Source organism: Piliocolobus tephrosceles, chromosome 17 (genome assembly GCF_002776525.5).
Source record: "Piliocolobus tephrosceles isolate RC106 chromosome 17, ASM277652v3, whole genome shotgun sequence".
Lineage (NCBI taxonomy): Eukaryota > Metazoa > Chordata > Mammalia > Primates > Cercopithecidae > Piliocolobus > Piliocolobus tephrosceles.
In genome coordinates, this window is record NC_045450.1 from 52,590,537 (window position 1) to 52,606,058 (window position 15,522).

General features: G+C 47.2%; 1 protein-coding gene across 5 annotated transcripts in view; it reads right to left on the reverse strand.

Annotated features, from left to right (window-relative positions):
• The window catches only part of RANBP10 (RAN binding protein 10), an 85,876-nt gene that overhangs the window by 47,679 nt on the left and 22,675 nt on the right, over nucleotides 1-15,522 (reverse strand). For 2 of the 5 annotated variants that reach the window (XM_023210192.1, XM_023210193.1), the window contains one exon: nucleotides 2,317-2,369. The exons of 1 other annotated variant lie outside the window; for it this stretch is intronic. In XM_023210192.1, coding sequence (XP_023065960.1) covers nucleotides 2,317-2,369 — 53 coding nt within the window. Of the gene's footprint in view, nucleotides 1-2,316; nucleotides 2,370-3,211; nucleotides 3,646-15,522 lie in introns of those variants that run through there. 2 more of the 5 variants (XM_023210194.1, XM_023210195.3) reach the window with 2 other exon arrangements.

Consider the following 15,522-nt stretch of genomic DNA (forward strand, 5'->3'; position numbering starts at 1 on the left):
GCGCCACTGCACTCCAGTCTGGGCGACAGAGCAAGACTCCTCCGTCTCAAAAAAAATAAAAAAAAAAAAAAAGTCCCCTACCAGGCAGGCTGGCTCATGCCTGTACTCCTAATATTTTGGGAGACTGAGGCAGAAGGACTGCTTGAACGCAGGAGTTTGAGACCAGCTGGGGCAACACAGTGAGATCCCGTCTCTATAAAAAAAGAAAAATTAGCTGGGTATGGTGGCTTGTACCTGTAGCCCCACCTAAAGGGGAGAATGAGGTGGGAGAATGAGGTGGGAGAATCACTTGAGCATGGGAGGTCAAGACTGCAGTGAGCCATGATCATGCCACTGCACTCCAGCCTGGGCAGCAGAATGAGACCTTGTCTCCAAAACAAAACAAAAAAAGCTCATAAAAGTCTCTTTTCTCCACTACCAACTCAGTGCAAAAGTTGAAAGAGCACACCTAGAGCAAACAAACAAAATTAAGAATCAGTTTGCACTTGACAGGAAATTATTTTTCCTGTTCATTAATAGGCAGAGCTACAGGTACTACAACTACATCTACTTAGCCAAGACCAGACACGCATAACAAAGAACACAGCCACACACATTCTGATTAATAATGAAAAACCAGTTTTCACTCAGACCAATCAAAGGGGGAAAAAAAGTAAGATTCCTGACAATTAGTTGAATCCTAAGCATCCTAGATTGAAAGTATTTGAAATCAGTCTACTAGGAAAAAATCAGTGATTCACATTAAACATTGATCAGAAAAGATGTAAGGTCTGAGTGTTACTCCCTGTTTGGGAAAAGCCAGCTGCCTTCTCTGTGTCACAGGCACAAAGAGTAGGAGGCCAGGAAAAAAAACACAAGGACTTTTCCTGACCCCATGACGGTGTCAGGGAAGCCTGGATCATGTCACTTCTGCCACTCAAGGGACCAATGGACTTAAGACCATTTTCTGGAACCCATCAGTTCATGGCAGAAGCTTTGTCTCCCCAGTTGCAGCCAGTCCAGGTCTAGGTATGACCTGCTGGGCAGAAAATAGCTGAAATTAGCCAGGTGTGATAGCACAGGCCTATAAATTAGCCAGGTGTGGTAGCATATGCCTATAATCTTAGCCACTTGAGGGGCTGAGGTGGGAGGAGCGCTTGAGCCCAGATGGTTGAGCCAACCAGAAGGTTAAGAAGGTGGTGCCAACATTGCGCCACTACACTCCAGCCTGGGTGAAAAGTGAGACCCTGTCTCAAAAGAAAAATAATAGATGATAAAAATAAGGCTGGGTGCAGTGGCTCACTCCTGTTATCCCAGAACTTTGGGAGGCCGAGGCAGGCTGATGGCTTGGGCCCAGGAGTTCAAGACCAGCCCAGGCAATGGTAGAACTCTGTCTCTACAAAAATTACAAAAAATTAGCTGGGCGTGGTGATGAGCTCCTGTGATCCCAGCTACTAGGAAGGCTGAGGTGGGAGGATCACCTCAGTCTGGGAGGTTGAGGCTGCAGTAAACTGTGATTAAGCCACTGCTCTCCAGCCTGGGTTACAGAGTGAGACCCTGTCTCAAAAATATATATATATGTTAAAAAATAAATAATAAAAGTAAGAAACTGCTTTAATCACGTTCTACGTGGGAGGTCACTTAAAAACTTTGATTTTTTTTTTTTTGAGATGGAGTCTCACTCTGTCACTCAGGCTGGAGTGCAGTGGCATAATCTCAGCTCACTGCAACCTCCACCTCCTGGGTTCAAGCAATTCTCCTGCCTCCACCTCCCAAGTGGCTGGGATTACAGGTGTGTGCCACGACCCCCGGCTAATTTTTTATTTTTAGCAGAGGCAGGGTTTCACCATGTTGGCCAGGCTGGTCTCAAACTCCTGACCTTAGATGATCCGCCTGCCTCAGCCTCCCAAAGTGGAATTACAGGCGTGAGCCGCTGCGCCCAGACAAAAACTTTGATCTTTAACATGATGAAGTAACAAAGGAGCCAAGGTTGGCAGCAGTCTTCCTCCCAGTACATGCCTGAGTCTGCTCAGCTAGGCCAATGGGAGCAAGGGCTACTGAGGCGTATCCCCACCTGGAGCAAACTCAGGTCAGTTGACTTTGATGGCAAACAGTTCAAATTCCATTAATGACAATCACTTGTCAATTACTTTTTGGAATGGAAATGCACACCATCCCGGCCCAAAGACTACCTTTCAGGATCCTCCAACCAGTGGCATGGCTTGAGGCAGGCAGCTAGCAAACAAAGTCCTCCCCAGCCTCTCTGCTACCACCATGACTCTCAACACCAATTGGATCAGGAAAGCAGAACAAATGTTCTCTTCAAGAGTGACTCACCAGGAAGTCTGTTCATGTTGACGCCTTGAGCCGAGAGTCCTATTCCCATGTAACTTAAAAAAAAAAAAAAAAAAAAAAAAAAAATTTTTGGTTAGCAAATGCTCATGTTTCTCCCTTCTCAAATATTTCTTAGTAAAAGACAGAAAAATGAGAAAAGCAATGAATGTAGAGGCTCTTATACTAATGGCTCTTGGAGAAACTGGACATTTTGATTTGCTAATGGAAAGCATCTTACTGCCTCACCTAGCTAGAGAAACAGAAGGTTGTGTGTACGTGTCACTGTGAACCCCTGGCTTCAGTTTCAGAGGATAGTGTCATGAATTCACGGTTTCCAGTTCTTTGGTGCTCTGGATATAGCTAAGGCACAGAATCTATTCCTAAGATGTGCCTGAAGTATCTCAATCCAAGGTAGTGCTTGACAGAGCAATGCACGGTCGTTCTACAGGGACAACCCAGTCTGCACCAAAGACCCAAGTAAAGCCATGTTGGATCTACATAAGATCATCAATCAAGACTGCTCACACAGAGCTTGTTCTCTGGGTCTCAAAATAAATTACCTTCCCGGCATACATTCACGTTGGCCTCCCAAACCACACAAAACTGGGAGTAGTGATATGTGAGGCCCCAAGAGATCCCCTCACTCCTCCCACTCTTTGAAGAGTGAGGGCTTATTCTCCTTGAACCCTGACTCAGCTGTGACCTCACTGGAGTATGCAACCTGGGCTCCTGTGGGGCTGCTCCCTGTGTCACTGGCACGTGGAGGTGGAATGGCGCCCAAATGTGGGTGCCAGCTTCCTCTGGCTGCTATCCCCTAGACAGTCCACTCAGATTCTCAACTTGAGGCAGAGGTTTGTACAGAGGCTCCCAGACCATCTACTAATAAACACCATCTTACCTTTGGACTTGGGACTTTTAAGTTAACGCTGGAACGAGTTAAGACTCTGGGGGACTACTACTGGGAAGGCATGATTGTATTTTACAACGTAGGAAAAATATGAAATTTGGGGGGCCAGGGTAGAATGATATGGTTTCAATGTTTGTCCTCTCCAAAGTTCATGTAGACACGTAATCCCCAGTGCTGGAGGTGGGGCCTGGTGGTAGGTGTTAAGATCATGGGGATAGATCCCTCATGAATGTCTTGGGGTAGTCCTCACAGTAATGAACAAGTTCTCGCTCTACGTTCCTGCGAGTTCTGGTTGTTTAAAAGAGTATGGCATCTCTCCGCAACTTGTTCCCGTTTCTGCCATGTGACATGCTGGCTCCTAGTCACCATCCACTGTGATTGTAAGCTTCCTGAGGCCTTTGCCGGCACCATGCTTCCTGTAAAGCCTGTAGAATTGTGAGCCAATGAAACCTCTTTTCTTCACAAATTACCATGTCTCAGGTATTTCTTTATAGTAACATTAAAAAGGCTTAATATACTGCCCCTGCCAGTCCTTTATTGGCAGTAAATGCCCTTTTGCCTTTCTCTGGGTTGCTGCACCACTATATTTGGGGGAGCAGCCTCTACTACCCAAATAAAGGATCAGGCAGGGAGGGAAGGCTCTGACCTACTCACCTTCCTCTGAAACCAGCTATCCCAATCATGCTGGGAAGGAACCAGGAAAGGATACAACCCAATATATGGCCCTGATAACTTGGCCCACATGGCTTAGGGAAAAAGGTAGAGAAGGGAAAGGAGCAAAGCAAAAGGAACAGCACTTCAAAGAGGGAGTTTCATGGTTCAAAGGGAATTTGTCTTCTGCTTTGTTTTAAGCAGCATTTGAAACAGAGTTGGATCCTTAAAGGTCAAAGACATGAACCAATATAGCCTATAGTTGGACAGGACTGTTCAGTCATTCCCAGAAACACACAAACTGCCTGCCACCTCCTGCCAGAGGGGCTAGCTTCAAGGACCATCAGGAGCAGAAGGTGTCTTAGCCTGCTGGCAGAATTCCCATTAGATTAAAACTTGAACATTTTTCCAGAAAAACTGCAGCCCAAATAATCAGCTTCCTGACTTTACATGGCAGAGGCTGCTAAAAGTCAGTCTCCGTTCCTTCAGTACCTCAGCTGAACAAGCAGCAAACGACCCCAGCTGGCCTGCAGTCAGCAGTCCAACAGGCACAAGGGCAACACAGCCAGGGCTTTCCTTGATTTAGACAACAGCCACTCACCATGCCCTGTTCAGAGGGGCCTGGGGCTACGCCCAACACCACATGTCATCCCATCCCTGGCACACAGGTTTCCTGACACTAGGTAAGAGTTTATGTTTGGACCACATGTGCAAAGGGGGAGGTCAAAGGTCACTCAAGAAGAGTTATGCTTGGTCGCTGCAACTGGTTCCACAACATTCTATGGGAATGAGGAATCACTAAAGCACCTGTGCTCAAAACACAAATTGCTTAGGCCTCCCCATAGGAGAAGTCTCTCTTTTCTCCAGCAACTAGCCCTAAACACCTTCCTACAGACTCTGCTCCACAGATAAGACGGTGTTTATTAGTGGATGGTCTGGAAGACTCTGTACAAACCCCTGCCTCAAGTTGAGAATCTGAGTGGACTGTCTAAGGGGATAGCAGCCAGAGGAAGCTGACACCCACATTTGGGCGCCATTCCACCTCCACGTGTCAATGACACAGGGAGCAGTCCCATAGGAGCCCAGGTTGCATACTCCCATGAGGTCACAGCTGCGTCAGGATTCAAGGAGAATAAGTCCCCACTCTTCGAATACTGGGTAACATTAAGTCTTTTCCAAAAGCATGGTGTTTTAAAGCTACCAAAAAATGCACTCTTCTATCTTCCAGAAACTCTTCATAAGCTTGAAGACTATCATCCAACCAATCTGAGAGAAACAAAGCAGACCCTGTGAATATATTAAAAAACACTGAACTGTACACTTTAAATGGTGACTTGTATAGCATGTTAAATTACATGTCAATAACACTCAAAAAAGTGGGAATAAAAGGAAACTACCTTAACACAACAAAGGTCATATATGAAAAACCTGGCCAGGCACTGTGGCTCACACCTGTAATCCCAGGACTGTGGGAAGCCGAGGCAGGTGGATCACTTGAGGTCAGGAGTTTGAGACCAGCCTGGCCAACATGGTGAAACACCGTCTCTACTAAAAATACAAAAATTAGCAGGGTGTGGTGGCACACGCCTGTAATCCCCCAGCTACCAGGGAGGCTAAGGCAGAAGAATCGCTTGAACCCAGGAGGCAGAGGTTTCAGTGAGCCAAGATCAGGTCACTGCACTCCAGCCTGGGTGAGAAGCGAGACTCTGCCTCAAAAAATAAATTTAAAAAAACCCACAGCTAACATCATACTCAATGGTGGAGGACTGAAAGCCTTTCATCTAAGATGGCTGCTTTCACCACTTCTATTCAAGACAGTATTGGGAGTTCTAGTGAAGCAATTAGACAAGAAAAAGGAATGAAAGACATCCAAATTGGAAAGTAAAACTATCTCTGTTCACAGATGACATGTTCCCATATGTAGAAAACCTTGCAGGGTGCAGTAGCTCATGCCTGTAGTCCTAGAACTTTAGGAGGTCGAAGCAGGAGGATCACTTGAGCCCAGGAGTTCGAGACCAGCCTGGGCAACATGGCGATATCCTGTCTATACAAAAACTTCGGTGCGCATGGTGAAGTGCACCTGTAATCCCAGTTGCTTAGAAGACTGAGGTGGGAAGATCACCTGAGCCCAGGAGATCAAGACTGCAGTAAGCAAGACTGTGCCACTGCACTCCAGCCTGGGTGACAGAGTAAGACCCTGTCTCCAAAAAAAAAAAAAAAACAGGAAAGAAAAGAAAGGGAAACCCTAAAGATTGCACAAAACAAAAAACTTGCCAGGCACAGTGGCTCATGCCTGTAATCCCAGCACTTTGGGAGGCCGAGGTGGGCAGATCACGAGGTCAGGAGATCGAGACCATCCTGGCTAACATGGTGAAACCCTGTCTCTACTAAAAATACAAAAAATTTGCCAGGCGTGGTGGCAGGATCCCATAGTCCCAGCTACTTGGGAGGCTGAGGCAGGAGAATGGCATGAACCCAGGAGGCGGAGCTTGCAGTGAGCCGAGATGGCGCCACTGTATTCCAGCCTGGGTGACAGAGTGAGACTCCATCTCAAACAAACAAAAAAAAAATTAGAATTGGACAGGTCCAGGGCTAGGTGTGGTGGCTCATGCCTGTAATCCCAGCACTTTGGGAGGCTAAGACAGGCAGATCACCTGAGGTCAGGAGTTCAAGATCAGCCTGCCCAACATGGCAAAACCCCGTCTCTATTAAAAATACAAAAATTAGCCAGGCGTGGTGGCGGGAGCCTGTAATCCCAGCTACTCAGGAGGCCAAGGCAGGAGAATCACATGAACCTGGGGGCAGAAGTGGCAATGAGCAGAGATGGAGCCACTGTACTCCAGTCTGGGTGACAGAGCAAGACCCTGTCTCAAAAAAAAAAAAAAGAAAGAAAAGAAAAAGAAAAAAAAAGAACTAATAAGTTACCCTATTTCTCACTTTTCAGTTGTGTTGCTACATACTAACGATGAACAATCAAAAAAAAAAATTTTGAGAAAACAATTCCATTTCCAATAGCATCAAAAGAATAAAATACTTAAGCTGAGTACGGTGGCTCACACCTATAATCCTAGCACTTTAGGAGGCCAAGGCGGCTGGATCACGAGGTCAGGAGTTCAAGACCAGCCTGACCAACGTGGTGAAACCCCCATCTTTACTAAACATACAAAAATTAGCCAGGTGTGGTGGCACATGCCTATAATCCCAGCTACTCGGGAGGCTGAGGCAGAATTGCTGGAACCCGGGAGGTGGAAGTTGCAGTGAGCCAAGATCGCAGCACTGCACTCTAGCCTGAGGGACAAGAGCAAAACTCCATCCCCCCCCCAAAAAAAGAATAAAATAATTAAAAGTAAATAAACTTTACCAAGGAGGCAAAAGACACTAAAAACTATAAAATGTTGATGAAGGAAATTACAGACACAAACAAATGGAAAGACATCCTCTGTTCACTGATTAGAAGACTCACTATTGTTAAGATGTCAGTATTACCCAAAGTGATATACAGATTCAAGGCCATCCCTATCAAAATCCCAATGATGTTTTTCACAAAAATAGAAAAATCTATATGGAATCTCGAGGGACAGAAACAGTCAAAACAATCTTCAAAAAGAACAAAGTTGGAGGGCTTACACTTTCTGATTTCAAAACTCACTACAAAGCTACAATAATCAAATCGGTATAAGACTCACATAAAGACAGACATACAGTCCAAGGAATAGAATAGAGATCCCAGAAAGAAACCCTCACAGGTACAGTCAGCTGATTTCAACAAGGATGCCAAGACCATTAGATGGGAAAATGACAAGTTTTTTCAACAAATAATGCTGGGACATCTGGATAATCACAAACAAAAGAATAAAGTTTGGCCAGGTGCGGTGGCTCATGCCTGTAATCCCAGCACTTTGGGAGGCCAAAGTGGGCGGATCACCTGAGGTCGGAGTTCAAGACAAGCCTGACCTACATGGAGAAACCCCATCTCTACTAAAAATACAAAATTAGCCGGGTATGGTGGCGCATGCCTGAAATCATAGCTACTTGGGAGGCTGAGGCAAGAGAATCACTTGAACCCAGGAGGCAGAGGTTGCAGTAAGCCGAGATCGTTCCACTGCACTCCAGCCCGGGCACCAAGAATGAAACTCTGTCTAAAACAAAAAAAGAAGAAGAAAGTTTTTTGCTTACATTATACCATATACAAAAATCAACTCAAAATGGATCAAAGACCTACTCATAAGAGCTAAAACTTCAACTCTCAAGAAAAGACATAGAAAGAAAGCTTCATGACACTGGATTTGGCAATAATTTCTTGGGCAAAAGCACAGGCAACAAGAGAAAATATAGACAAACTTCAGCAAACTTTAAAACTTTTAGCTAGGAACGGTGGTGTACACCTGTAGTTTCAGCAATGTGGGAGGCTGAGGCAGGAGGATTGCTTGAGCCCAGGAGTTTGGGACTAGCCTGGGCAACACAGCAAAACCCGGTCTCTAAAAAATGAGAGGGGTCGGCTGGGCGTGGTGGCTCATGCCTGTAATCCCAGCACTTTGGAGGCCGAGGCAGGAGGATCACAAGGTCAGAAGATCGAGACCATCCTGGCTAACATGGCGAAACCCCGTCTCTATTAAAAATACAAAAAAATGAGACGGGCACAGTGGCGGGCGCCTGTAGTTCCAGCTACTCGGGAGGCTGAGGCAGGAGAATGGCGCAAACCCGGGAGGCGGAGTTTGCAGTGAGCCCAGATCGCGCCACTGCACTCCAACCTGGGCGACAGAACGAGGCTCTGTCTCAAAAAAAAAAAAAAAAAAAATGAGAGGGGCAAAGTCCTTGAGTAGATGTTTCCCTAAAGAAGGTGTACACGTGGCCAACAAGCACCTGAAAAGATGCTCACCATCACTATTATTACAGAAATACAAATCAAAACTACAATGAGGCCGGGCACAGTGGCTCATGCCTATAATCCTAGCACTTTGGGAGACAGAGGCAGGTGGATTGCTTGAGCTCAGGAGTTCAAGACCAGCCTGGGCAACATGGCAAAACCCCATCTCTACAAAAAAATATAAAAATCAGCTGGGCATGGTGGTACTTGTCTGTAGTCCCAGCTACTTGAGAGGCTGAGGTGGGAGCACAGCTTGAGGCCCAGGAAGTCGAGGCTGCAATGCCTCATGCCATTGCACTCCAGCTCGGGTGACAAAGTGAGACACTGTGTCAAAAGAAAAATAAAATAAAAATAGTCTGGGCGCAGCGGCTCATGACTGTAATCCCAGCGGCTCATGACTGTAATCCCAGCACTTTGGGAGGCCAAGGAGGGCTGATGGTTTGAGACCAGGAGTTCGAGACCAGCCTGGGCAAAATGGAGAAACCCTGTCTCCACCAAAAATAAAAAAATTAGCCAGACATGGTGGTGCACACCTGTAGTCCCAGCTACTTAGGAGGCTGAGGTGGGAGGATGGCTTGAGCCTGGGGTGGGTGGAGGTAGCAGTGAGCCAAGATGGCACCACTCCACTCCAGCATGGGTGACAGAGCCAGACGTTCTCTCAAAGGAAAAAACAGAAACAAAAAACAGCGAGATACCACTTTGTACCTTTTGAGCTGCCAAGAATGAGACAAAAAAATAAGGAAAGGGCGTAATAAAAACCTCAAACTCATTCTCCTGTACACATACTACAATATCTTTGCATCTATAGAACAGGAAGAATCCCCATAGGAGGCCACTGACACTACCTTTCCTCTATTGATCTCTGGAGGCTCTTGAATATGGCTGAGTTATTAGGAGCTCTTGGGTCCTTGCTAACGTTGAGTAATTCAGTAAAAACAGGTGTGATAAATTTCTTTTCATAGAGGTTCTTCCAGTCATTCATGTCATCAACAAAAATCCCCTGTACCCAGTATGGTGCTGGGGACACATGGATGGGGGCCTGGGCTCAATCCTTGCCCTCCAACAGTTCTAATGTCAAGTCGGGGCAAGCCAGAGAGTCAAGGTGTGCTGACTCAAAAGTCAGGAATTCCCTCAGGAAGTGAAGGCTGAGCCAAGGCCTGGTAAAGGAGATGAGAGGAGAAAGAGGATCATGGTCCACGCAGAAACAGCAGAATGTGGGCCAGGCACACTGGCTCACGCCGGTAATCCCAGCACTTTGGGAGGCTGAGGCAGGCGGATCATGAGGTCAAGAGATCGAGACCATCCTGGCCAACATAGCGAAACCCCCATCTCTACTAAAAATACAAAATTTACCCGCGCATGGTGGTGGGCGCCTGTAGTCCCAGTTACTCGGGAGGCTGAGGCAGGAGAATCACTTGAACCCGGGAGGCGGAGGTTGCAGTGAGCCGAGATCACACCACTGCACTCCAGCCTGGAAGCAAAGCGAGACTCCATCTCAAAAAACAAATAAACAAAAAAACACAGCAGAATGTGAAAAGACATAGAGGCAAGAAAGCAGCCACATGGTCAGGGAACTAAGAGAAGTTCAGCGTGACAGGGTTACAGTCTGGGCAGACCTAGCTGGATCAGGAAATGGGCTGTGCATGCACAGCCTGCATGCTAGCTTAAGGAATCTGAACTTCATGAGAGGTAAATGGCAAGCCACAGAAGGGGCTAAGCTGGGGATGGTGGCTTCAGCCTACAATCCCAGCTACTTGGGAGGCCAAGGCCGGAAGATCACTGGATGCCAGGAGTGCAAGACCAGCCTAGGCAACATAACAAGACCATCTATGTCTCTAAAAAAAGAAAGGGCACAGCTCATCAAACAGTTGATATTTGAAAAATGGATTGAAGAACCAAAACTGGACATTTCCAGAGTCATTCCCATGGAAGATGACAAGGGCAGGACAGGAGCAGTGGAATGATGTGGAGACAGGCAAGTGCTCTCTAGAACACAGTGAATTTATTAGGTGGGGGAGGGGCTAGAGAAGCCCAAGACACTGCCCAGCACAACCAGGCACCAAGGAAAGGTCAATTCTCTGAGACCCACTTGGAAATACTAGAGCCAAAGTGCTCAGCCAGAGTTAGCAGCAGCCATTCTCCAGCTGTGCTCTCTAGCCCTGGCATTGATGCCATGTATTTGCTCCATGGAGCAAATACAGTTGACAATCCCAGACTCCAATCTCACCTCCACCACTGAGTTCACCACATGCCCACTGGCATGTCTCATGTGCTCTCAGAGCCTACTTTATCAGCTATTACCATGAGGCTGGAGAGCCCCCAGTGCAGCCATTCAACAGGATCAGACAAAGGAGCACCTGGGTGCAGTGCCGGGGGCTGAAGGTGGATGAAGGGATAACCCCACTTTGTCCATTCATTCATACACTGGAGGATCTTCCAGCATCAGGATCTGGTAAGGAAAGGAGGCCATTCTGGAAGGCCTAGATCTCAGGACATCTAAAACAAACGCCTGTTTACTTGAGATTACCAAGGAGAAAGGAGGTGAGTATTTGCTTCCTAGTTGGTAATGGGCCAGGCTATGCTAGGAACACTCACCGATACAGCCTGGGAGGGAGGACGGCAACAAGGGCTCTTACTCCCGGAGCAGGTGACTGGAATAGATAGAGCAACTTAGCTCCCAACACTTCTCTACCAGGGCCTCCTTTTCTAACTGCAGGATACATTTAAGGAGCTGGAGAGAGGGAATTATTTACGCTATGACACAAGTGAAAGTAAGGTAAAGCCATCTGACTTACTCCTTTCTTCTATATGGCAGCAAAGTGGAGAAGAGACATGATGCCAGAGAGGTGAGACAGGAAGTAAGCACACAGAGACAATAGACAAGCTCTTCGAGGCAGTGAGGCCACGAGTGGGCCTATAACTTCTCAGTTCCTACCCTTGCCTGCCAAAACCACAATGCTAGTTGAAGATACAAGAACAGCTACTCTGCCCCATCTAGCTCAAGAGAGAAGAGGGCAGCAAACAGGTGCTGCTTGGGCCAAGTGGAGTTGAGATCCACCAGAACACAAGATAGAGAAGCAACCGCACCTAGAAGCAGGCAGCAAAGGCCCACAGCTGTCCACACTCACGAGTCCACCCAGAAGCTCCCACCATCCACTACAGGTGGCAGAGAGTCCATGCTACCACCCAAGCAAGGGGGTCTACCCAGCCCTGCCACCTGAACAAATCTGCTGAAACCCTGCAGTCATATGGAGAGCTGCAAGTACAGTCCAGTCCTCTTGGATTCCTTTTTCTCGTTTTCCAGATTTTCTAAAACTAACACAAATTACTTTTTACAATTTTTAAATTTTAATTTATAATTTTTTTTATTTGAGACAGGGTCTCACTCTGTCTCCCAAGCTGGAGTGCAGTGGTGAGATCTTGCTCACTGCAACCTCTGCCTCCCAGGCTCAAGCCATCCTCCCATCTCAGCCCCCTGAATAGCTGGGACCACAGGTGAGTGCCACCACACCTGGGTAGTTTAGAGATGGGGATTTGCCCTGTTGCCTAGGCTAGTCTTGAACCCCTGAGCTCAAGCAATCAGCCTGCCTCAGCCTCCCAAAATGCTTGGACAACAAGCGTGAGCTACCGCACCCAGCCAAGTATTTTATTTTCTATTTTATTTTATTTATTATTTTTTTAGAGATGAAGTCTTGTTCTGTCACCCAGGCTGGAGTGCAGTGCCACGATCTTGGCTCACTGCAACCTCTGCCTCCCAGGTTCAGGCAATTCTCCTGCCTCAGCTTCCCAAGTAGCTGGGACTACAAGGTGTACGCTACCATGCCCAGTTAATTTTTGTATTTTTTCAGTAGAGATGGGGTTTCACTATATGTTGGCCATGCTGATCTCAAACTCTTGACCTCATGTAATCCGCCCAGCTCAGCTTCCCAAAGTGCTGGGATTACAGGCATAAGCCACTGTGCTGGGCCAAAAATCACTTTAAGAGCCATCTCTTAAAAACCACTTTTAAGAGCAATGGCTACAAACTGCAGAGTTTGTTGGCTCTCACTCATCAGACTCTCTCTGGATCACCCCAGGACAATATTTCAGTGATGGGGAACACATTAGGGAACATGGTTTCCATGGTCAGCTCCTTGGTCCACCTAGCACCGCAAGTCTTAACAGAAGGGCAGAGGCTGCATCACAACAGTACAGCTTCAGAAACAGAAGAAACAGTCAAAATCCTTGCTGAGCAGAGGCACTGGGGCTCCGGCTCACATGGCACCTAGTATGTCCCAAGCTGGGCACAGAGCACACATGCAGGAGACCCTGCTGCAGTGAGATGGACTTAGCACAGCTTCAACTGACTAGAGTTTCTTCTGCGACCCAGGCAGGCCTGGTGGTGGACAGAGGACAGAACCTTAGAAACCAGGGCCACCTGACTCTCACACCTTCCAGATATGTACAAGGCCACAGGAAGGAGATGACCCCTTTACTGTACCCTACCACCCTCTCTTGACAACAAGTTTGAGAACTCTGCACAGAGAACCCTTTTGGCAACAAGTCTGACTTCGCTTCCTGCCTCCTGAAGAGTTCTGAGGTGACAGGAACACTTCGCAGCAAGACTCCAAACACAACACCCTTGACTCTGAAAGACTGATCTCAGACACTCCAGCCTAATTCAGGACTATGGGTCTTAGATTTCAACCCACATATCAGGTTCCTTATTAGAAGAGGAAAGGTTAAACCAAAGGCTCTTAAGTTCCTTCCCAGCTCTGACCTAGAGACTTCAGTTCTTCACAGAAAAGTAGACGTCTGTGCATATTGTAAATGTGCAGTGCCCAGATGCAAAGCCAAGATGAGGAAGACCCTGGAACAGCAATCAAAAAGTCACTAAGAAGACATCAGGCTGGGTGCGGTGGCTCACACCTGTAATCCCAGCACTTTGGGAGGGCGAGGTGGGTGGATCACAAGGTCAGGAGTTCAAGACCAGCCTAGCCAAGATGATAAAACCCCATCTCTACTAAAAATACAAAAAAATTAGCCAGGCGTGCTGGCAGGCGCCTGTAATCCCGCTACTCGGGAGACTGAGGCAGAGAATTGTTTGAACCCAGGAGGCGGAGGTTGCAGTGAGCTGAGATTGCGCCACTGCACTCCAGCCGGGGTGACAGAGAAAGACTCTGTCTCAAAAAAAAAAAAAAGATATCAAAGGAAAAAAAGTTACAGAGCAATATAGATGAATATAGATCCAAAAATCCTGAACAGAATAGTAGCAGACTAAATCCAACAGTATATTAAAAGGATTATACACCACAACTAAATGGGATTTATCCCAGAAAGGCAAGGGTGACTCAACATAAGAAAATCAGGCTGAGCCGGGCGCAGTGGCTCAAGCATGTAATCCCAGCACTTTGGGAGGCTGAGACGGGTGGATCACAAGGTCAGGAGATTGAGACCATCCTGGCTAACACGGTGAAACCCCGTCTCTACTAAAAATACAAAAAACTAGCCGGGCGAGGTGGCGGGCGCCTGTAGTCCCAGCTACTCCGGAGGCTGAGGCAGGAGAATGGCATGAACCCGGGAGGCGGAGCTTGCAGTGAGCCGAGATCCGGCCACTGCACTCCAGCCTGGGCAACAGAGCAAGACTCCGTCTCAAAAAAAAAATAAAAAATAAAAATAAATAAATAAATAAATAAATAAGAAAATCAGGCTGAGGCCGGGTGAGGTGGCTCACACTTGTAATCCCAGTATTTTGGGAGCCCAAGGTGGGTGGATCACTTGAGGTCAGAAGTTTGAAACCAGCCTGACCAACATGGTGAAATCCCATCTCTACTAAAACTACAAATTAGGCCGGGCACAGTGGCTCACGCCTGTAATCCCAGCACTTTGGGAGGCCAAGGCAAGAGGATCACCTGAGGTTGGGAGTTTGAGACCAGCCTGACCAACATGGAGAAACCCCGTCTCTGCTAAAAATACAAAATTAGCCAGGTGTGGTGGCCCATGCCTATAATCCCAGCTACTCGGGAGGCTGAGGCAGGAGAATTGCTTGAACCTGGGAGGTGGAGGTTGCAGTGAGCTGAGATGGAGCCATTGCACTCCAGCCTGGGCCACAAGAGTGAAACCCCATCTCAAAAAAAAAAAAAAAAAAAATAGCCCTGGCACATTGGCTCATGCCTGTAATCCCAACACTTTGGGAGGCAGAGGCGGGCGGATCATGAGGTCAGGAGATTGAGACCATCCTGGTTAACACAGTGAAACCCCATCTTGACTAAAAATAAAAAAAATTAGCCGGGCGTGGTGGCAGGCGCCTGTAGTCCCAGCTACTCAGGAGGCTGAGGCAGGAGAATGGCGTGAACCCGGCAGGCAGAAGTTGCAGTGAGCCGAGATCGCGCCACTGTACTCCACCCTGGGCAACAGAGCGAGACTCGTCTCATAAATAAATACATACATACATACATACATAAAGCCTGGGCACAGTGGCTCACGCCTGTAATCCCAGCACTTTGGGAGGCCGAGGCGGGCAGATAACCTGAGGTCAGAAGTCTGAGACCAACCTAGCCAACATGGTGAAACCCTATCTCTACTAAAAATACAAAAAAAGTAGCCAGGCAAGGTGGCAGGTGCCTGTAATCCCAGATACTCGGGAGGCTGAGGCAGGAGAATCACTGGAACCCGGGAGGTGGAAGTTGCAGTGAGCCGAGATCGTGCCACTGCATTCCATCCTGGGTGACAGAGTGAGACTCAGTCTCATAAATAAATAAATAAATAAATAAATAAATAAATAAATAAATAAATAAATAAATAA